Source organism: Heterodontus francisci, chromosome 3 (assembly GCF_036365525.1).
Source record: "Heterodontus francisci isolate sHetFra1 chromosome 3, sHetFra1.hap1, whole genome shotgun sequence".
Classification (NCBI taxonomy): Eukaryota; Metazoa; Chordata; class Chondrichthyes; order Heterodontiformes; family Heterodontidae; genus Heterodontus; species Heterodontus francisci.
Genome location: NC_090373.1, coordinates 81,085,678 through 81,109,530, shown reverse-complemented (window position 1 = coordinate 81,109,530; position 23,853 = coordinate 81,085,678). Strand labels below are relative to the sequence as shown.

Genomic DNA, 23,853 nt, shown 5'->3' with positions numbered 1-23,853 from the left:
AAGTTAAATCGTTTTTTTCTGTTTTATATAATTGTTCCTTTGTTGCATTTTTTCCCCCCCCCCAACTACCAAGGTTGGATTTGCTGGTTTGTAATTCCTGATTTCATGTCTCATTTCCTTTTTGAATATTACATAAACATTTACTGTCCTCCATTTGTGTTTGTAGCATCTATATAAACAATTTTGTTTTTACTGGAATATCAGGTGCAATTAATCAATTTCAAGGCGAATAGTATGTTGTCTATTTATTAACTGATTCTTTTCTTTCAGTCTGCTGCTAAATAATCTTCTGGAAACTTGGGACAACACTCCAGTCAAGGTAATTTTGAGTTACTTTCCACTGCAGCTGCAGCTGTTCACTAAGCTGTGCAGCCAGAATATGAACCATCTTTCTTTCTTTGTTCAAGTGTAGCTTTTTTTTTTTTCAGTGTCTTTTTTTGCCAGGAGTAATAACTGCAACCATCCATTTTCCTTCTGCCTTTACTGGAAAACCCCCATTCTTCCATCTAGCCTGGATATTCAGTGGATTGGGAAGGGGGTTTTCTTGCAGGCTGGTATTCACCCAAAGTTCATTCAATTGGATGTTCTTCCCTAACTTGAAGTTTGGCATCTGATCTCCGAAACAGCTTTGCAAATGTAGTGGAATTGCTCTGAATTGTATATACCTGGCATTTCTGCAATAACTAACAACCAATCTCCCATTGTGCAGAGTTGGTAGAACTGTTTTGTAAAGACTGTCTTCTGCCATGTAACAAGAACCTAGTGCCATAGGATCATAAGAAATAGGAGCAGGAGTAGGCTCTTTGGCTAGTCAAGCCTGCTCCACCATTCAAAGATCATGGCTGATCATCTACCTCTACACCATTTCCCCCCCCCCCCCCCCCCCCCACTATCCTCATATCCCTTGATGTCATTAGTTAAACATAGGAAATAGGAGCAGGAGGAGGCCATTTGGCCCTTCAAGCCTGCTCTGCCATTCATTATGATCATGGCTGACCATCCAACTCAGTAGCCTGTTCCCACTTTCGCCCCATACCCTTTGATCCCTTTAGACCCAAGAGCTATATCTAACTCCTTTTTGAAAACATGCACTGTTTTGGCCTCAACTGCTTTCTGTGGTAGCGAATTCCACAGGCTCACCACTCTCTGGGTGAAGAAATTTCTCCTCATCTCAGTCCTGAAAAGTTTACCCTGTATCCTTGGTCTATGATCCCTGGTTCTGGACTCCCCCACCGTCGGGAACATCCTTCCTGCATCTACCTTGTCAAGTCCTGTTCGAATTTTATAGGTTTCTATGAGATCCCCCCTCACTCTTCTGAACTCCAGCGAATATAATCCTAACTGACTCAATCTCTCCTCATACGTCAGTCCTGCCATCCCAGGAATCTGTCTGGTAAACCTTCGCTGCACTCCCTCCATAGCAAGAACATCCTTCCTCAGATAAGGAGACCAAAGCTGCACACAATATTCCAGGTGTGGCCTCACCAAGGCCCTGTATAATTTGAGCAAGGCATCCTGCTTCTGTACTCAAATCCTCCCGCTATGAAGGCCAACATACCATTTGCCTTTTTTACCGCCTGTTGCACCTGCATGCTTACCTTCAGCGACTGGTGTATGAGAACACCCAGGTCTTGTTGCATATTCCTCTCTCTGTTTATAGCTGTTCAGATAATCTGGCTTCCTGTTTTTGCTGCCAAAGTGGATAACCTCGCATTTATCCACATTATACTGCATCTGCCATGCTTTAGTCCGCTCACTCAACTTGTCCAAATCACCCTGAAGCCTCTCTGCATCCTCCTCAACACACCCTCCCACCCAGTTTTGTGTCATCTGCAAATCTGGAGGTATTACATTTAGTTCCCTCATCTAAAGCATTAATATATATTGTGAATATCTGGGGTCCTAGCACTGATCCCTGCAGTACCCCACTAATCACTGCCTGCCATTTGGAAAAAGACCCATTTATCCCTACTCTTTGTTTCCTGTCTGCCAACCAATTTTCTATCCATCGCAATACACTACCCCAAATCCCATGCGCTTTAATTTTACATGCTAATCTCTTCTGTGGGACTTTGTTGAAAGCCTTCTGAAAGTCCAAATAAACCACATCCACTGGCTCCCCCTCATCAACTCTGCTAATTACATCCTCGAATAATTCTAGTAGATTTGTCGAGCATGATTTCCCTTTCGTAAATCCATGCTGACTCTGCCTGATTCTACCACTGTTCTCAAGTGCTCTGCTATAAAATCTTTGATAATGGACTCTAGAATTTTCCCCACTACTGACGTCAGGCTGACTGGTCTATAATTCCCTGCTTTCTCTCTACCTCCCTTTTTAAATAGTGGGGTTACATTAGCTACCCTCCAATCTGTAGGAACTTGTCCAGAGTTTATAGAATCTTGGAAGATGACCACCAATGCATCCACTATTTCTAGGGCCATTTCCTTAAGTACTCTTGGATGCATACCATCAGGCCCTGGGGATGTATCTGCCTTCAATCCCATCAATTTTCCCAAAACCACTTCTCTACTAATATTGATTTCTTTCAGTTCCTCTCTCTCTCTCGCTCTCTCGGCCCTTTTGTTCCTCAACATTTCTGGTATGTTATTCGTATCCTGCTTTGTGAAGGCTCCAGATATATCTCGATTTCTGTCTTGAACATGCTCAATGATTTGAGCTTCCACAGCCCACGGGTGGAGAATTCCACAGATTCACCACCCTCCTTTGTAAAGAAATTCCTCTTCACTTCAGTCTTAAATGGCCTTCCCCTTTTATTCTGAGACTCTGACCCCTGGTTCTAGACTCACCAGCCAGAGGAAACATCCTAGCCACATCTACCCTGTAATGCTCTAAGAATTTTGTAAGTTTCAATGAGATCACCTCTTCAAAACTCCAGAGAATACAGGCCCAGTTTCTGCAATATCTGCTCATAAGAAATTCCTGCCATCCCAGGGATTCGTCTGGTGAACCTCTGTTGCACTCCCTCTATGGCAAGTATATCATTCCTTAGATAAGGAGACCAAATCTTTACATGCTACTCCAAATGCGGTCTCACCAAGGCTTTTTTTCAATTGCAGCAAGGCATCTTTACTCCTGTACTCAAATCCCCTGGGAATGAAGTCCAGCAAAGCATTTGCCATCCTAATTGCTTGCTGCACCTGCATACTAGCTTTTAGTGACTCCTGAACAAGGACACCTAGATACCTTTTGGACATCAACACTTCCCAACCTCTTGCCATTTGAGAAATACTCTTCATGTCAGTGTTTTTTCCTATCAAAGTGGATCACTTCACACTTAATCACATTATTCCATCTACCATGCTCTTGCCCATTCGCTTAGCCTGTTCAAGTACCCTTGAAGCCTCCATGCATCCTCCTCAACTTGTATTCCCACCTAGTTTTGTGTCATCAGCAAATCTGGAAATATTACATTTTGTCCCCACACCCACATCATTTTATATAGATTATGAACTGTTTGCAGTACCCCACTAGTAACATGTGGCATCCTGAGAATGACCCATTTATTCCTACTCTCTGCTTTCTGTGTGTCAACCAATTCTCAACCCATTGCAGTATATTCCCCCGCCCCCTCCCTCCACCAATCTCGTGTGCTCTAATTTTGTTTACTAACCTCCTGTGTGGGACCTTTATCAAAAGCTTTCTGAAAATCCAAATACACCACATCTACTGGTTTCCCCCTTATCTATACTACAAGTAACATCCTCAAAAAAACTCCAACAGATTTTCAAACATGATTTCCCTTTCACAAATCCATATTGATTCTGCCCAGTCATATCATTATTTTCCAAGTGTCCAATTATCACATCCTTTATAATAGATTCTAACATTTTCCCTACTACTGACGTCAAACTAACAGGTCTGTAGTTCTCTGTTTTCTCTCTCGCTCCCTTAAATAGTGGAGTTACATTTGCTGCTTTCTACTGCTCCTTGATTGTAATTGGTTTTCTCTCCTTTTGGTTTTTACATTTCCTGAACACTACTAACTGTACTATTCTAATAACTCAATCTTTTTCTGATTAAATGTGATTTTTTTTAAAATTACCAATGCTTCTAATTTTGTGTTGCATATCTAATTCCTTTCAGGTGCTGTATATTAGTCTGACATTTACTTTCTTTATAACTGCTACTTTAGAAAAAAAATGCTTTCAGATTTGTATTGCAATTCTAATTTATCAATTGGACTAGTAATTTTTAAGGTGTTTGCATCACTTTTAATGTATGATAAAGCTCCATTTTGAATGTAGAGTCTGATCCAGACTATCTGTTGTTGAGGGCACAATGGTGCACTCGTATTTTTCTTTAGTCATGTTATGTGAGTGGTTGATGGTCAGCGCAGACTCGGTGGGCCAAAGGGCTGTTTCAGTGCTGTATCTCTCTCTGATCTCTATGACCTTTTATGTGCCCCACTGTTCTATTTGCATCTCCCTGTGGAGAAAGCTTGCCCTCCAGCTGGGAAATTGAAACAAGTTCCCAATCCAAGTGTTTTTGAGTGCACTCTGTCACCAATTAGAAAGGGTTGACTGCGATCATGCTCACACTTCTCTAGCAACATGCACATGTTTTACATAGATTACAATGCTGAAAGAGTCAGTGGTGTCTATATTCCAACTGAGCAGTAGCTGTAATCACATGTGGCTGCTTTGTTCTCATCTCCCTTCGTTCCCTCCCACCTATTGACGTGGTGACAATGTGGTAGTTTACTGTTTTTCTGTGCACAAAGGCACGAGGGCAAAAAGGAACATTATTTCTATTTTGGAAATAAAAGGGGATTGTGTATTTTTTTTCCCAAACATTTTTGAACCATTGGAAATTGTGACTAAACAAGTGATCTTGTTGAATTTTATTTTTATGCAATAGTGTCATTTTTATTTTTAAAGAACTTGTTTGCTTTTTATTTTCTTAACTTGTAAAAGAGACTCCAAATAGTGCATTATGAAACATTTTCATGGAGGAAAAAATAATTGACAATGGGGGGGGAAACTCAACGTTAAGTGACAGGAGCTATGGACAGTGATTTTATGAATGAGCTCTGGATATACAACCTCTAATTTAGATGGGTATATTTCTGTGTAGCCTATATTTTTACATTGGGCTAAATGAGTTTTTAACATTTGAACATTCTTAATTTCAGGTGCAGAAATCTCTGCAGGAAACTGTGCGTTCATTTAAAGTTACAAATGAAGAACTGTCCAGCAAAGGTGCCTCAAATTCACAGGAAATAGGTGCTTGCAACACTGCATGCAATGTAAGGAAATTAAATTACATGTAATACTTGCTGTTTAAAAGTTAGAATGGAGAAATCTACATATTCCATTGTTCGGTTCAGGACTGCTCTTCCCTGATTTCTGCTCTGGACTTTCCAGTTGTAGCCTGAGAATCTCCTGCAATGGCTTTTCTTCCTGCTGCCTGCCCCCTTTCTTCCCCCCCCCCCCCCCCCCACCCCACTCTTTTGCCTCTGGGATCTATCCTTGCCCGTCTATTTCTCATCCACATGCTGTTCCTTGGCAACAACATCTGATGACATGTCCAGTTCCACACGTACACCGACAACACCCAACTCTACCTCCCCTTAACTACCTCAGTTAGGTTGCTTTTCTGACACCCAGTCCTGGGTAAGCTGAAATTTCCTTCATTTAAACACTGGGAAAATTGAAGCCATTGTCTTTGGCTCTCACCATAAACTCTGCTCCCTGGTCACTGCCTTAGATTGTTCACAATCCTCACATGCTTATTGATCTTAAACTGAGCTTCTAACCCTATGTCCTTTTACATCACAAAGGTCGCCTACTTCCATTGCTAATATTGCTAGTTCCTGTACATACCTTGATCTACTGCTGCTGAAACCCTCATCCATGCTTCTGTTAACCCCCCGCCCCCACTCTGACAGAACTATTCTAATGCGCGCTCATTTTCTCACCCTCCACAAACTGGAACTCTGCTGCCCAAATCTTAACACTCAAGTCCTGTGATCTCTATTCCATTGACTTTTTTTGTTTTAACTAAAAGAAAGTATAATCCTTGTCTTCAAACTCCTCCATGGGTTTATCCCTCCCTATCTCTAACCTCCTCCAGCTCTACGACCCTCAGAACACTCTGGCTGCATGCTGGACCTTCAGCTATCTGGGCCTTAAGCTCTGGAATTCCCTTCTTAAATCTCTCTCTCCCCTTTTTCAAGGTGCTTCTTTAAAACCTACCTCTGACCAAGTTTTTAGTCACCAGTCCTAATAATTCTTCCTTTGGCTTGGTGTCAATTTTTCTCCGATAATGCTCCTGTGAAGCATTTTGGGATGTTTTACATTTATAAGCATTATATAAATTCACGTTGTCATTGCTAAATCACAGTTACTGGTTTCTGCTGTTCCCCCTAATTAAGGAAGTCTTTTTTTTGTTTTTATAAGCATTGTGACAGTAACTCTCTCTTCTCTCAATTTTCAAGAACCTCCTGCAGAAGTTGAGAGGTGCTGGCTTCCCTTGGTTTCGTCTATTGCTTGTGCTAATGATTTTTGCTGCAGGCTTTGTGATGCATGACATCAGAATACATGGATCCTTCAATGGTTAGTAAAGCTATGAATTGTCATTATTGAATGTTACTACTTTTGATGAAGTTTGCTTCAACTGAAGTATTTTAAAATCAAATATTTGATCTCAATCAATGATTGCATTAAGATTCAATTTTTTTCCCCAAATCCAAAGGATGGGGAAAAACATGAGAACCTTAATCATGGGTTTTGATATTTGTAACTGATAAGTTCATTAAAAAAAAAGCACTGAAATATCTGGCTGACTTATTCAAAGCTAAACATCTGTAGCCTTAAGCTATATATATAGCAAGTGGTTGATTCTGTTTTGCTTTAGTTTTGTTTTGGTTATTTTAAATCTCTAAGGGGATTTACTGTGTTGCTTATGGCTGGAGTGATCCACTTTTTTTTTGAAGGAAAAATTTGCACTGGAATCCAACTCCTTTGAATTTTACATAAGTTGTATGTATTTCTCTTGAATATTTGAACAATATGTTGAACCAACTAGGGAACAGACTATTTGACTATTTTCAACCTAGTATTGTGCAGTGAAAAGGTTAATTAGTAGCTTGTAAAGGAATTTCGAGAGTGATGCGGTTAAGACTGAAACTTGGGTCTTAATTTTACACAAAGCCGGTTATGGAGGTAGGAGAGGTGAGTTGTCTAAGGTAGATTGGAAACTGGATTAAAAGATACAATGGTAGATAAACAGTGGCAAACATTTAAAATTATTAATTTTCTATGAATATACATTCCCTTCAGGAATTAAAAACTCCACTGGAAAAGTGGCATAACCTGAGGCTAACTGGAAAAGTTAAGGATAGTATTAAAAGAGGCTTACAATGTTGCTGAAAAGAGGGGATTAAGCCTGAGGATGGGGAGCCTTTTTAAAAAAAAATAAAGGCAAAGGATGACCAAGAAATAGATGAGGGAGAAAATAAATGGGGAAACTAGCAACAAATACAAAAACAAATTTGAAGAGCTTCTATAAGTATGTAAAAAGGAAAAGATTAGTGAAAGTAAATGCGAGTCCCTTGGAGAGTCAGGAGAAATTATTTGAATAAGGAAATGACTGCCACTAAAGATTTTACTTGTCTTCTCGAAATTGTTGGGAACCAAGGATCAAATGAGAGGAGTTTAGGTAATTAATGGTAATGAAATAGCACTGGAGTAATGAATGAGAGTAAATGCTGGCAAATCCACTGCACTTGATGGCCTACAGCATAGGGTTTTAAGGGGTGGGTACAGAGATGGTGGATATATAGGCTTTGATCTTCTAGAATTCCCTATATCCTAGAACTGTTCCCACAGATTGGAAGGTAGCAAATGTAACACCAGATTAGAGCTCATGGGATTGGGGGTAATAGTATGGATTAAGTGTTGGCTAGCAGATAGAAAACTGAGTCGGGGGAAAAAAACTGGCTACATTCAGGATGGAGGGGTGTAACTAGTGGAGTGCCTCAAGGATCACTGCTTGGGCCTCAGTTATTTACAGTCTATATCAATGACTTGGATGAGGAGACCAAGTGTAATATATTGAAGTTTGTGACTATATGAAGCTGTGAGGAGGACATAATCTATATCCCTTTACAGCTCCTTTTAAGTGGGCAAAAAGGTGGCAGATGGAATATAATGTAGTGGGAAGAATAGTAAATCAGAATTAAAAAAAAAAAAGGTATATGTTGGGATTCAGAAGGATTTAGAGGTCCTTGTAAACTTTAATATGAAGGTTCAGCAAGCAGTTCAGAAGGCCAGTTATATATTGGCCTTTTATTGCAAAAGGGTTGGAGTAAATACTTAAGTCTTGCTGTATTTGTACAGTGCTTTTGTGAGATGACATCTGGGGTATTGTGTGCCATTTTGTCATCACTTAAGAATGTATATCCTTCCTTGGAAGGGGTGCAATGATTACTCACCTAGATTGATTGCTGGGTTAAGAGGGATTGTCCAGTAAGGAAAGATTGAGTGGACTAAGCCTATATTCTCTCTAAAATTTAGAAAAATGAGGTAATCTCATTGAAACAAAATCTTGAGGAGCTTGACAGGGTCGATGTTGGGAGGATGTTTTCCCTGGGCTGGGGCATCCAGAACTAGGATCACAATCTCAGAATAAAGAAATATCTTCACTAAAAGGTTATGTATCTTTCGGAATTCTCTGCCCCAGAGAGCTGTGGATGCTTAGTGCGCTTCAGGTGTGGTCTCACCAAGGCTACAATTACAGTGAAACTACTTTACTCGTGTACTCCAATCACTTTGTGGTACCCTGCTAGTCACAGGCTAACAACCTGAAATGGCACCTAAATGTTTCTTCCTACTATTTTCTTCCAGCAACATATTACCCTCATCCCGTGAGCCCTAATTTTGTGTAATAATCTCTTGTATGGCACCCAATTGAATGGATTTTCAAAAAAAGTGCATACACTACATCCCTCTGAGATATCTGCTCATCTGATTCTGGTCATAGTCATAGAATTAACCAGCACAGAAACAGGCCTTTCGGTCCACCGTGTCTACACTGGCAATCAAGCCTCTCCTGAGGAGCCCTGATTTTTAATCGCTCCACCATTGGTGGCTGTGCCTTCAGCTGCCTAGATCCTAAGCTGTAGAATTTCCCTCCCTAAATCTTTTTTTTTTCTCTCACTGCCACCCCTGCCCCACCGAGGACCTCTTCTTGAAAACCCTCCTTAATCTACTTATCTACTTCCATTGGCCAAGCTTCTGGCCAACTGCTCTGATATTGCCTTATGTGGCTCGGTGTCTAATTTTGCTTTAAAATTTTCCAGTGAAAAGCTTTAGGATGCTGTTTTATGTTAAAAGGTACAATATAAATATTTCTTCTCCCTTGTCCCCTGCTAGTTGCAACCCCATAACTCTTAACTTTTTTTTTGTCAAACACAATTTCCCTTTCATAAATCTGTGACTAATGAGTTTTTTAAGTGCCCTGTTACCACATCCCTAAATTGATTCTACCATTTTTCCTCCTTTCTTGAACAGAGGGGTTATTTTTACTACTTCCAATCCATGTGGACTGTTTGTGCTGAACATTTCTTTGTACTTAAAATTGTGCAGTCTATTTGCATGGGTTATGTTGATTTTGGGCAAATTTCACCGAAACAGCTAGTGCAATCTAATGGCAACTCTACCCCAAGGTACTTGAGGACTTGAAGTTGGCAGTCTCAAAAGTAAAGTCACTTGGTCCAGGTGGGATGTCTCCTGAGTGAGTCACAGTTGAAATTTTGGAGGCTCTGGTCACAATCTTCTAATTCTTTGGATAGGGGTGGTGCCAGAGGATTGCAACTGTTTCACCCCTGTTTAAAGAGAGCAAGGGAGAGGGATAAAGGCTGACTGGCTTATAGTTGCCAGCTAACGCTGGTGGTGAGGAAATTCCTGGAGACATTAATATGTGGCAAATTTAACAGGCAGTTGGAAATTTATGGACTAATAAATGAAAGTCAGCATGGGTTTGTTGGGCTAATAAAGTTTAATCATATTGACTTGATTCGAGTTCTTCGAAGTAATCGAGAACGCTGATAGTGTGGTTGATGTATATATGGACTTTCAAAAGGCATTTGACTAAATACTACATAACAGACTTGCCAACAAAATTAAAGCCCATGGGATTTAAAGGAATAGTGGTAGTATGGATGCAAAATTGGCTGAGGGACAGAAAGTACAGTATTGGTGAACAGTTGTCCTTCAGATTGGAAGGAGGTAGATAACTGTGTTCCCAGAGGTCAGTGTTGGGACCACTGCTCTTTTTGATAATGACCTGGACTTTGGTGTTCATGGCAGAACTTCAAAGTTTGCAGGTGATGCAAAATATAGAATGTTGTAAACAACGAGGAGTATAGTAACAGACCTCAGGAGGACATACACTGATGAAATGGGTAGACACGTAGCAGAGAAAATTTAACACCGGTATCAAATGATGCATCTTGTTAAAAATGAGGATAGGCAATATAAACTAAATGGTACAATTTTACATGAGTTGCAGGAACTAAGCCAGCGGGTGTATGTACACAAATCTTTTGAAGGTGGCAGGACAGGCTGAGAAGCCTATTGAAGCATATGGGGTCCTTTTTTAGTTTGAGGCATACAGTACAAAAGCAAGGAAATTATGCAAAGCTTTTGCAAAACACTGTTTGGACCTCAGTTGGCGTGTTGTGTTCAATTCTGGGGACCACATTTTAGGAAAGATGTGAAGGCTTTATAGAGGGTGCAGAAGAGATTTTACTGGAATAGTGCTAGGAATTGGAGACTTCAGTTATGTGGAGAGACTGAAGTTGCTCACCTTAGAGCAGAGAAGGCTAAGAGGAGATTCTTCCTGTAACGGAAGGATCAGTACCCAGAAGACCTAGATTTAAAGTGATTGATTCTTTTGCCAGAGGTGACTCAAGGAAACCCTTTTTATTTACAGTGAATTATTGTGATCTGGATTGTGCTTCCTGAAAGGGTAGTGGAAGCAGATTCTCAATAGTAACATTCAAAAGAGAATTGAATACATTATTTGAAGGGAAAGACTTTACAGGACTATGGGAAAAGAGCAGGAAAACATCAACGTCAGTCTCTGCTAATGAGCCTTATGAATTGGGCATTGAGTTTTGAAAAGCTGGGGTGCTTGTGCATTTGTCTTCCTTTACAACCTTATTGAAGTAGCTGACTTCCACTGGTAGCACAACTCTTGAATCCAAATTTAGCATATTGTCATATCTTTTTGCAATTTGCAAGATTGCATTGAGAGTAATACTGAAATGGTGTTCTTTTAGCTTTTTGATGAAAAGCTTGTTTTAAAGATATTTGATTAAAGAGTAATTTAAATGTGTGGAAATATGACTTGCTTAAATTGGTATATTTTAACTTTTAATTTTCGATCTTGGGTACTACCAGTAATGTGTTCACATGCATGATTCTTTGTTTATGGTCAGAGCATCTTTATGTTGGAATTGTAGCACTTTTCTAATCACGAATGATGCTGCATTCAAACTGGATGCACATATGGGCACATAAGTGCAGTTGGTTATGCTTTATATTTGAGAACTTGGGAAGTGCAGAGCTTGCTTTTGATTATTTTTCACAAAAAATTCCAACAAAATCCTCAAACTGTTCCATATGCCTGCTTGATGGGCTAAAAGTTGGGAGATACAAAGATTTCTAGCAGACTCCTTCCAGGCAAATAAAGTTTGAAAGCTCTGTAACCATGACAACATTTCAGTGCTGTAAATGGTCTCCACATCTGGCTGCAGGAGTGTGCTGTTTGGTGATGGCTATTAGGAATGTAAGTTAGGCTGGCAGTCTTCAGCCTGGTCCAGATAAACTCTACCTGTACACATACATGGCAGTAGAGTGTGCCTAAAGTGGAATTACTCCACCGCCATCACCTGAAAATAGAATTTTTTTTTTAACAAACATCCAGCAATGGGCACAGCCACTGACCTAATATGCAGATCAGCTTTAAGTAATTGGCAGGATTGTCCAATGAGATCGTACAAGAACAGCGAGCACTACCTATTTTACATGGGTGCTCAGCCCTTTGGGCACTGTTCCATGTCTCAATCACATTATGGGAAGGCTTTCCATCAACATAAAATTTGTCATGAACTTTGCATGAGTTTTCTGTAGGATCAAAGCATTTCAGGACCACATTGGCACACTATGCCTAGTGGTCCCCAGGGCTCTGTAGTCAAAAACGTGGAGAACTGATGTATTAGCTCTTTGGGAAATTTTAAACAGCAGGACCTGCAGCTTGAATTATAATTGAATTGAATTCTGTCTCATATGTTGAGCTGAACACTGCTCGGGGCATTTTCATAAGCTGCTACACTCACTGATTTGAACTAGTTGCAACCACTGATGCCTGTTATGGAGAAGTATGTGCATACCATTATTACTGACTGATCATTGATTCTATTTAAACACTTCCTCCTTAGCATCGTCTTCTGCTCATGTCCTACAGCAGTCAGGGGTGATGTCTGTGTCTCAGCAGGCTTGGAATAAAATATCTTATTATTCCAAACAGGGATACAGGTTAGTGCAATGTGGATGTGTGTTTGATCAAGATTGCCACCCTTTTTTTTTTCAGCTGTTTATTCATGCAAAAGAAATTTGAACAGATGTACGCTTGGATTTTCTCCCATTATCTAATACATATCACAAGTCTTTCATCTTGCCCATGTTGACTGTTAGTCACACATACTTCCCGTAAGGTGTCTCAGTTCACCATTTTTTCAGTGACCGAATTTCTAATGTCCAGAATAATATAAAGACATTAAACGTTACACTAATACACAATTTAAGCTTGCCTATAGAGGTTGTCTTTTTCTTTTGTCAAAGTACCTTTATTGAATATTTGACAGTGTAGAGGCATGAAGTAAAATGTCTGATCTTTAACTTGAAGCATTGTAAATTACATGACATACCCCACTAAAACAACGATGTCACAGGAGAGTTACTGAAATTGTGATTTTTGAATTGGTCAAATCGAGTTTTTATTACAGCATTGTGGGAGTGCTAGTGGAATTTTCAGCATTTAATTTTATGCTTTATATCCATATTTTTCAAATCTGATTTTGGCTTTGATCTTTTTTTTGTAAAATCCAGGTACACTTGTAGATGGTATAGCTAATTTTGCTAATTGGTAGCCCTGATGGGGGAGGTTAATAGGATCTGGTAGAACTCGAGGGGTATAAAAGATCTGAGCCTTGGGGAGGGTGATTCATGGGTGTAGGAAGGAGATTCTTGGGAATGGAATTGTTGAGGTGATTCTGGGTGGTGAGCCCATTTGAGGCGTGTCCCAAAATCTTGCTGTAGTGGAAGGCATGTCCTAGGATCTGCTGAGTTTTTGGGAGGAGGGATGTTGATCCTGGAGTATAGAAGTGCTGGAGAAGGGGTTCAGTTTTTGGGAGAGGCATACTTTCAGATTCTACCCAGCAAGTAAATCTGTACGTGATGTATTATAAAGTAATTTTCACAATTGCATGCATTCAATGCACTTACTCAAAAAAAACTTGTAGGCAGAAAATGCAATTGACTTGCGGCAGTCTCGGAAAGCCCCAGTTGTCACTTTATAATTGCTTTGTTTAGTTGTCCAGGCTTGCTTGTAACCCTGTGTTCACAAAACTGTTGGAAGTCTATGAACTATTCTAGTCAGTATGACTCTTCAATATGGTGAATACTAATTACTTGTCAAAAAGTAATTAATCTCTGAATCCTTAAACATAAATTCTATGATCGTGTCTCCTTTTTCCAAAGATTCATCTGTTGTCATAGAATCACAATAGAATTACAGAATGGCCTCATTTTGTGCTGTAACCATTTGGCCCATCATGTCTGTATCAGCCCTCTGCGAGACCAACTCGGCTGGTCCCACTCCCTGTAGCCCAACAATTTTTTTTCTCCAAATGCTTTTCCAAAAAACCATGATTGAATCTGCATCTGCCACACTCTCAGGCAGTGCATTCCAGGTCGTAACCATACGCTGTAGTTTTTCTTTTTTTCCCCTTGTGCTGCTGTTTTGTCTCATACATTTTAAATCTGTGTCCTCTGGTTCTTGACCCTTTGCCAACAGGAACAGTTTCTCCCCAAGTACCCTGTCAAATCGCCTCTCAACCTTCTCTAAGGAGAACAATCCCAACTTCTCCAGTCTATCCACATAACTGAAGTCTCTCAGCCCTGGATTCATTCTCAAAACTGTTTTGCACCTTCCCTAAAGTTTTCACATCCTTCCTAAAGTGTGATGCCAGAATTGGACACTACTCCAGTTGAGCCCAAACCAATATTTTATAAAGGTTCATCATAACTTCCTTGCTTTTGTACTCTATGCCTCTATTTATAAAGCCCAGGATCCTAAATGATTTCTCAACCACTTTCTTAACCTGCAATAAAAGCAAAATACTGCAGATGCTGGAAATCTAAAATAAAAAGAAATGCTGGAAATACTCAGCAGGTCTGGCAGCATCTGTGCAGAGAGAAGCAGAGTTAATGTTTCAGGTCAGAGACCCTTCTTGAGAACTGACAGATATTAGAAATGTAAAGGGTTTTAAGCAAATAAAGCAGGGGTGGGGCAAGAGATAACAAAGGTGAAGGTGTTGCTAGGACAAGGTCACAGAGAATAACTGACCAGAAGGTCATGGAACAAAGGCAAACGGTATGTTAATGGTGTGCTGAAAGACAAAGTGTTAGAACAGATAGGGTGTGAATGACTGTAAAGCACAGAGCACTCCGAGCAAAACATAAAACAACACATAAAAAAAAAAACAGTGAGTAAGCACAGTGGAAACAAACTAAACAAACTGAAAAACCTAAAATAAAATAATCAAATAAAAAAGGAAAGAAAAAAAAAAATAACTAAGCATAAAAAGGGGGACCCGTCATGCTCTGAAATTATTGAACTCCATATTCAGTCCGGCAGGCTGTAGTGTGCCTAATCGGTAAATGAGATGCTGTTCCTCGAGCTTGCGTTGATGTTCATTGGAACACTGCAGCAATCCTAGGACACAGATGTCAGCATGAGAGCAGGGAGGAGTGTTGAAATGGCCGGTAACTGGAAGTTCGGGGTCATGCTTACGGACTGAGCGGAGATGTTCCGCAAAGTGGTCACCCAATCTGCGTTTGGTCTCCCCAGTGTAGAGGAGACCACATTGTGAGCAGCGAATACAGTACACTAAATTGAAAGAAGTACAAGTAAATCGTTGCTTCACCTGAAAGGAGTGTTTGGGGCCTGGGATAATGAGGAGAGAGGAGGTAAATGGACAGGTATAACACCTCCTGCGATTGCAGAGGAAGGTGCCATGGGAAGGGACGAGGTGCTTGCGGTAATGGAGGAGTGGACGATGGTGTAGCGGAGGGAACGATCCCTTCGGAATGCTGACGGGAAGGGAAGGGACGATGAGTTTGGTAGTGGCACTATGCTGGATGTGGCGGAGGATGATCCTTTGGATCTGGAAGCTGGTGGGGTGGAAAGTGAGGACAAGGGGAACCCTGTCATGGTTCTGGGAGGGAAGGAAGGGGTGAGGGTAGAGGTGTGGGAAATGGGCTGGACATGGTTGAGGGCCCCGTCAACCACAGTTGGGGTGGGGGGGGAATCCTCGGTTGAGGAAAAAGGAAGACATATTAGAAGCACTGTCGTGGAAGGTAGCATCAGAGCAGATGCGTCTGAGACGAAGAAACTGGGAGAATGGGATGGAGTCCTACACGAGGCAGGGTGTGAAGAAGTGTAGTCGAGGTAGCTGTGGGAGTCGGTGGACTTATAATGATTATTCGTAGACAGCCTATCCCCAGAGATGGAAACAGAAGTCGGGGAAGGGAAGTGTCGGAGATGGACCATGCGAAGGTGAGAGAAGGGTGGAAATTAGAAGCAAAATTAATAAAGTATTCTAGTTCCGGGTGGGAGCAGGAAACAGCACTGATAGTCATCAATGTACCGGAAAAAGAGTTGGGGGAGGGAGCCTGAGTAGGACTGGAACAAGGAATGTTCGACAGATCCCACAAAGAGACCGGCATAACTGGGACCCATGCGGGTACCCATAGCAACACCTTTTACTTGAAGGAAGTGAGTGGAGTTGAAGGAGAAGTTGTTCAATGTGAGAACAAGTTCAGCCAGTTGGAGGAGGGTGGTGGTGGATGGGCCTCTGTTCAAGGAAGAAGCGGAGAGCCCTCAGACTGTCCTGGTGGGGGATGGTGGTGTAGAGAGATTGGACGTCCATAGTGAAGAAGAGGCGGTTAGGGCCAAAAACTGGAAATTGTCAAAATGATGTAGGGCGTCAGAAGAGTCATGGATGTAGGTGGGAAGAGACTGGACCGGGGAGAAAAGATAGGTTGATAGGTAAATTGGCCATTATAAATTGCCCCTAGTATAGGTAGGTGGTAGGGAAATATAGGGACAGGTGAGGATGTGGTAGGAACATGGAATTAGTGTAGGATTAGTATAAATGGGTGGTTGATGGTCGGCACAGACCCGGTGGGCCGAAGGGCCTGTTTCAGTGCTGTATCTCTAAACTAAACTCAAGATAGGAAGAAATAAGTTCAGTGGGGAAGGAGCAGGCAGAAACAATGGGTCTGCCAGGACATCCCTGTTTGTGGATTTTGGGAAGGAGGTCGAAGCAGGCTGTCCAGGGTTGCGGAACCATGAGGTTGGAAGCTGTAGAGGGAAGATCTCCAGAGGACATGAGATCAGTGACAGTTCTGTGGACAGTAGCTTGATGTTCGGTGGTGGGGTCGTGGTCTAGGGGGAGGTAGGAAGATGTGTCTGAGAGTTGGCGCTCAGCCTCTGCAGGGTAGAGGTTGGTACGCCAGACAACAACAGCACCATCCTTATCTGCAGGTTTGATGACCATGTCGGGGTTAGACCTGAGAGAACGGAGTGCGGCAAGTTCAGAGGGGGGCAGGTTAGAGTGAGTGAGGGGGGCAGAGAAATTGAGACGACCGATGTCTCGCCGACAGTTTTCAATGAAAAGATCAAGAGCGAGTAAGAGGCCCGAGGGAGGGGTCCAAGTAGAGGGGGAATGCTGGAGGCGGGCGAATGGGTCCGCTGGTCGGGGGCAGGACTCCTGGTCAAAGAAGTGAGCCCGGAGGCAACGGAAGAAGAGCTCAGCGTCATGCCGAGCACAGAATTCATTTGAAGTGGGGGCGTAAGGGGATAAAACGGAGTCCTTTGCGTACAGAACGTTCAGCGTCAGAGGGGAAGGTCAGAGGGTATAGTGAATACACGGCAAGGGGTCAGATCAGAAGGGGTGGGGTCAGAGGGAAGTGAAGGGGAAGAAGGATCTGGAGGAGCATTAGTCCCATCAGCTGCTGGAGCTTGCGTTCCTTAACACCTGAAAGGAAGGAAAAAAGTTTTTGTTAATGCATCAGATGAGACGAAGGATGAAATGAAACTGCGGAGTGGAACAGCTTTGAGCTGAAGTGAGGCGGTGCTTCTAGAGAGAGAGAGGTCCAGTGTGTACATATGGCGGCACATGGCACTGAGTGTAGATCTCAGGATGCGGCGAGAACAGCAGTCCGCGGAGTGTTGTATTTCTCGGAGATACCTGTAATCCTGGGTGGATTCAAAACACGAAGGATGAAACTTCAGTTGGAATCCAAGTGGAATAAATCTGAGCCGGAGACGGTCACTGAGGAAGAGATGTGGCTGTGAAATGCTTAGTTGTTTTTCCTTTTTTATTTGGTCTTTCAGTTTTCGTTTGTTTCCACTGTGCTTACCCACTGTTTAGGTTTTTTAATTTTTTATGTTATGCTTGGAGTGCTCTGTGCTTTAGTCATTCACACCCTATCTGTTCTAACACTTTGTCTTTCAGCACACCATTAACATACCGTTCGCTTTTGTTCCAGTTATTCTCTGTGACCCTGTCCTATCAACACCTTCACCTTTATTATCTCTTGCCCCACCCCTGCTTTATTTGCTTAAAACCTTTTACATTTCTAATATTTGCCAGTTCTGAAGAAGGGTCTCTGACCTGAAATGTTAGCTCCGCTTCTCTCTGCACAGATGCTGCCAGACCTGCTGAGTATTTCCAGCATTTCTTGTTTTTACTTTCTTAACCTGTCCTGCCACCTTCAATGATTTGTGCACATATACCCTCAGGTCTTTGTGTTCCTGTACCCTTTAGTTTATATTGCTTCTCATTCTTCCTACCAAAATATATCACTTCACACTTCTTTGCATTAAATTTCAACTGCCATGTGTCCAGCATTCCACCAGCTTTCCTGTCGGAGGTTAAACTGACTGGCCTGTAGTTGCTGGGTTTATCCTTACACCCTTTTTGAAAAAGAAATTCTCCAGTCCTCTGGTACTACCCCAATATCGAAGGAAGATTATAGCCAGTACCTCTGCAATTTCTATCCTTGCTTCCCTCAGCATCCTCAGTTGCTTTGGACCTGGTGACTTATCAATTTTTAAGTACAGCCAGCCTTTTTGATCTTTCTCTTGATCAATTTTTAACTCATCCAGTATTTCCACTACCACCTCTTGGTATGACTTGGGCAGCATCATCCTTGATAAAGACAGATGCAAAGTACTCATTTGGTATCTGTCATGCCCTCTGTCTCCAAATGTAGGTCTCCTTTTGATCCCTAATCTTCCTCGCCCATCCTGTACTCTATGGGCCTACAGATGATTTCAAGATTCCCTTTAATGTTAGTTGCTAGTCTCTCCTCATACTCTCTTTGCCTCATTTCCATTTTATTTCCCCGCTGAAGTTTCTATATGCAGCCTGGTTCCCACTTGTATTATCAATCTGACATCTGTCATACGTCCCCTTTTTTTGCATTTTACTCTCTCCCTTTTGTCATCCAGGAAGCTCTGGCTTTGGTTGGCCTACCCTTTCCCCCTTGGACTGTACCTCAACTGTATGCCGACCATCTCTTCTGTCAAGGCAGCCTATTATTCCTTGACGGGCAAAACTGTAAATCTTTCTTTCATTCCAATTTAGCTGGGACTGATCTGTTCTCAACCCACTGAAATTGGCTCTTGTCCAATTACGTATTTTTACTCTAGATTGCTCTTTGACCTTTTTTCCATAGCTAACCCAAAACTTGTGCAATGACTACTGTCTGACATTTGATCCACCTCATTTGCCCAGAACTATATCCAGCCATGCATCCTTCCTTGTTGGGTTGCTAACATAATGATCAAGAACATTGTCCTGAATACACTTAAACTCTTCCCCTTCTCTCTGGCCTTTAGACTGTTACTATTCCAATCTACATTAGGATAATTGAAGTCCCCATTATCGCTACTCTGTAGTTTTTGCACCTCTAAATGTTCTTGCAGATTTGCTCCTCCTATATCTTTCCCACTATTTGGCCCATAGAGTAGTGTAACGCCACCTCTCTAACAAAATAAATTCTGCCTTTGACCCCCTTGGACATCCTTTCTGCACTGTAATGTTCTCCTTTAATCAATATCGCCACCCCTCCTTTTTTTTTCCCCACTATCCTTACTAGTACCCAGTCCTGCTTTCTTTTGAGCCAGGTCTCTGTTATTGTAATGACATTATATTCACATGTACCTGCAGCTCGCCACGCTGTGTGTGTTTACCTCCATGTGCTGTATACCTAATTGAGACCTTCTTGCATTTGAGGTGGGGTCAGACTAATACCTTACTATTTCTTACTCTAATGCTATTTGTCTCTCCCAATCCTTCATGCACCTTTTTATTTCTCTCTCTATTACTACTGTCTGGTTTCTGATGTGTCCTTATGCTCCTGTTCATTATTTTTACAGTTGGATAGAAAAAAATACTCCTCTTTACTACTCTGAGGCTGTGACAATGTTTGGGCCAAACCTTGAGCTGGTTTGGCGAAGGCTGACTGAGTCAGTTGTGTATACAAAGGAGAAGTTGTCTAGTCATATTGTATGGATCATTGAAAATCTACCCAAGCTTACTGAGTGGGTAAGTGCAGTGTGTTTACAATGACTCTATTTGTACATTCTATGTGTCTATTTGAACAGGTTCACCGAGGTCCTTTTTTTCCTTAAGTGCATTACTACTAACCAATTAATGAAGGTATCCCACCAGCATTCAGATCACTAGAGGACAATGGTGGGAGGTGATGAAATGTTTTATTACCTGCATCCCCTTCCTCCACCCCCTTTCTTCCCCCCCCCCCACCTCCCCCCCTTTCCCACCAGCATCCACCTATCCCTGAGCAGGGGCCCTAACAACCCCACTGCCTTGAGTGTCTCGGGAGAGGCCAAGGATAAGGGAGTAAACCCGAACAGAAAATCCGGAGCGGAACCCCAAAGGCGGTCATGTCACCTTTGGCATGTTTCCGGCAGTTCCTGCAGCTATACAGACGTCGTGCTCTGCACTCCTTTGGACCCCACCAGGAAGGCCGAGAGGGGGGTTTTGACGCTAGGGCAACTTGCAACCTCCATACATCCGCCCAAGCATGCGCCATAGAGAGGTCACTCCATAGTCGCCTCACAGCGACCAAAACAACACTGAAGGCAGCAGTTAGGGGTGATAAGTCCAGCTCAATTGGTGTAGAGATTGGGCGCCACTTGTTGCCTTTGTCGGTGGGAGAGGTCATCGCATCTCACTGGACAGCTACCGCCCGTCTCAAACCGGGCAGCCCCCTGTCAGTAAAGTTCTGTCCCGCCACAGTCCACCTGCTTCAATGCGTGTTTGGAGCTCAGGGTCATTGCCCGAAAAGTGGACTGCAACACCGCACCAAACAACACGACCAAAAAAGGAAAGAAGGTACCAGCCCTTCGTTTTGCAAGCTGGAACGTCAAAACTGTGTCCTGCCCAGTCGGAAGACCTTGCACAAATCAACGATTCTCGGAAGACCGCCATCATTAACAACGAGCTCAGTAGAGTCGATGTGGACATTGCAGCACTTCAGGAGACACGCTTCCCTGCGAGCGGATCTCTGAGAGCAAGACTACACCACCTTCTGGCAGGGTAGGGACCCTGAAGAACCAAGACAGCATGGAGTTGGCTTCGCCATCAGCAACTCTTTTCTCAGCATGATAGAGCCACCTTCAAATGGCTCGGAACGCATACTGTCCACCCGACTGCTCACCGCCTCTGGTCCAGTACACCTACTTGGCATCTATGCTCCAACACTCTGCTCCCCACCTGAAACTAAAGACCAGTTCTACGAGCAATTCCATAATATTATTAATAGCATCCCCAATACCGAACATCTGTTCCTGCTGGGGGACTTTAATGCCAGGGTTGGGGCCAACCATGACTCATGGCCCTCCTGCCTTGGGCACTATGGCATTGGAAGGATGAATGAGAATGGACAGAGACTGCTTGAGTTGTGTACCGATCACAACCTCTGCATCACCAACTCGTTCTTCCATACTAAACCCTGTCACCAGGTTTCTTGGAGGCACCCAAGATCCAGCTGGACCTCATCGTCACAAGGCGAGCCTCTTTAAACAGCATTCAAACCACACGCAGCTTCCACAGTGCGGACTCTGACACCGACCACTTCCTAGTGTGCAGCAAGGTTAGACTCAAACCAAAGAAGCTGCATCACTCCAAGGAAAAGAGCTGCCCGTGCATCAACACTAGCAGAATTTCTTATCCACAGCTGTTAGATAAGTTTCTAAATTCCATAAGTTTTAAGGTACTTGTGGATAAGGATAAGAGTAGTCCTTGGGGGAAGGCTAATTATAACAATATTACGCAGGAACTGAAGAATTTAGATTGGGGGCGGCTGTTTGAGGGTAAATCAACATCTGACTTGTGGGAGTCTTTCAAACGTCAGTTGATTAGAATCCAGGACCAGCATGTTCCTGTGAGGAAGAAGGATAAGTTTGGCAAGTTTCGGGAACCTTGGATAACGCGGGATATTGTGAGCCTCGTCAAAAAGAAAAAGGAAGCATTCGTAAGGGCTGGAAGGCTAGGAACAGACTAATCCCTTGAGGAATATAAAGACAGTAGGAAGGAACTTAAGCAAGGAGTCAGGAGGGCTAAAAGGGGTTATGAGAAGTCATTGGCAAACAGGATTAAGGAAAATCCCAAGGCTTTTTATATGTATATAAAGAGCAAGAGGGTAACCAGGAAAAGGGTTGGCCCACTCAAGGACAGAGATGGGAATCTGTGTGGAGCCAGAGGAAATGGGCGAGGTGCGAAATGAGTACTTTGCATCAGTATTCACCAAGGAGAAGGACTTGGTGGATGAAGAGCCTAGGGAAGGGAGTGCAGATCGTCTCGGTCATCTCATTATCAAAAAGGAGGAGGTGTTGGGTGTCTTGCAAAGCGTTAAGGTAGATAAGTCCCCAGGACCTGATGGGATCTACTCTAGAATACTGAGGGAGGCAAGGGGAGAAATTGCTGGGGCCTTGACAGAAATCTTTGCATCTTCATTGGCTACAGGTGAGGTCCCAGAGGACTGGAGAATAGCCAATGTTCCTTTGTTTAAGAAGGGTAGCAAGGATAATCCAGGAAATTATAGGGCGGTGAGCCTTACGTCAGTGGTAGGGAAATTATTAGAGAGGATTCTTCGGGGACAGGATTTACTCCCATTTGGAAACAAACAGACTTATTAGCGAGAGGCAGCATGGTTTTGTGAAGGGGAGGTCGTGTCTCACTAATTTGATTGAGTTTTTTGAGGAAGTGACGAAGATGATTGATGAAGGAAGGGCAGTGGATGTTATCTATATGGACTTCAGTAAAGCCTTTGACAAGGTCCCTCATGGCGGACTGATACAAAAGGTGAAGTCACACGGGATCAGAGGGGAGCTGGCAAGATGGGTACAGAACTGGCTCTGTCATAGAAGACAGAGGGTAACAGTGGATGGGTGTTTTTCTGAATGGAGGGATGTGACTAGTGGTGTTCCGCAGGGATCAATGCTGAGACCTTTGCTGTTTGTAGTATATATAAATGATTTGGAGGAAAATGTAGCTGGTCTGATGAGTAAGTTTGCGGACGACACAAAGGTTGGTGGAGTTGCGGACAGTGATGAGGATTGTCAGAGGATACAGCAGGATATAGATTGGTTGGAGACTTGGGTGGAGAAATGGCAGATGGAGTTTAATCCAGACAAATGTGAGGTAATGCATTTTGGAAGGTCTAATGCAGGTGGGAAGTATACAGTAAATGGCAGAACCCTTAGGAGTATTGACAGGCAGAGAGATCTGGGCGTACAGGTCCACAGGTCACTGAAAGTGGCAACGCAGGTGGATAAGGTAGTCAAGAAGGCATACGGCATGCTTGCCTTCATCGGTCGGGGCATAGAGTATAAAAATAGGTAAGTCATGCTGCAGCTGTACAGAACCTTAGTTAGGACACACTTGGAAAAAGCCCTTCAAAACACTCCTACAGGGGATGCAGAGACCAAGTGGGCCCACATCAGAGACACCATCTATGACTCAGCAATGACAACCGATGGCAAACGTGTGAAGCAGAATGCAGACTGGTTTCAATCTCACTTTGAAGAGCTGGAACCTGTCTTAGCCGCTAAGTGCATTGCACTGTTGAACTGCAAGAAAGCCCCCAGTGAATTAACATCCGTAGCACTTGAAGCAGCCAGAAGCGCTGCACAAATGTCTACTGGCATCACCTATGCAGTCATATTCAGCTGGCCTCTGACACCAGAAACATCAGAGGAATGTATGATGGCATTGAGAGCTTTTGGGCCAACCATCAAGAAGATCGCCCCCCTCAAATCTAAATCAGGGACGCAATCACTGACCAATGCAAGCAAATGGACCGCTGGGTGGAGCACTACCTAGAACTGTACTCCAAGGAAAATGTCACTGAGACTGCCCTCAATGCAGCCCAGTCTCTGCCAGTCATGGATGAGCTGGACGTACAGCCAACAAAATCGGAACTCAGTGATACCATTGATTTTCTAGC

At 42.8% G+C, this 23,853-nt stretch overlaps 1 protein-coding gene across 1 annotated transcript in view; it reads left to right on the top strand.

Moving 5' to 3' along the window:
• Nucleotides 1–23,853, top strand: part of tmem214 (transmembrane protein 214) — an 84,119-nt gene that overhangs the window by 50,075 nt on the left and 10,191 nt on the right. Inside the window, exons 11-15 of the mRNA XM_068023780.1 lie at nt 271–319; nt 5,154–5,267; nt 6,459–6,576; nt 12,468–12,564; nt 19,760–19,928. Coding sequence (XP_067879881.1) covers nt 271–319; nt 5,154–5,267; nt 6,459–6,576; nt 12,468–12,564; nt 19,760–19,928 — 547 coding nt within the window. The remainder of the gene's footprint in view (nt 1–270; nt 320–5,153; nt 5,268–6,458; nt 6,577–12,467; nt 12,565–19,759; nt 19,929–23,853) is intronic.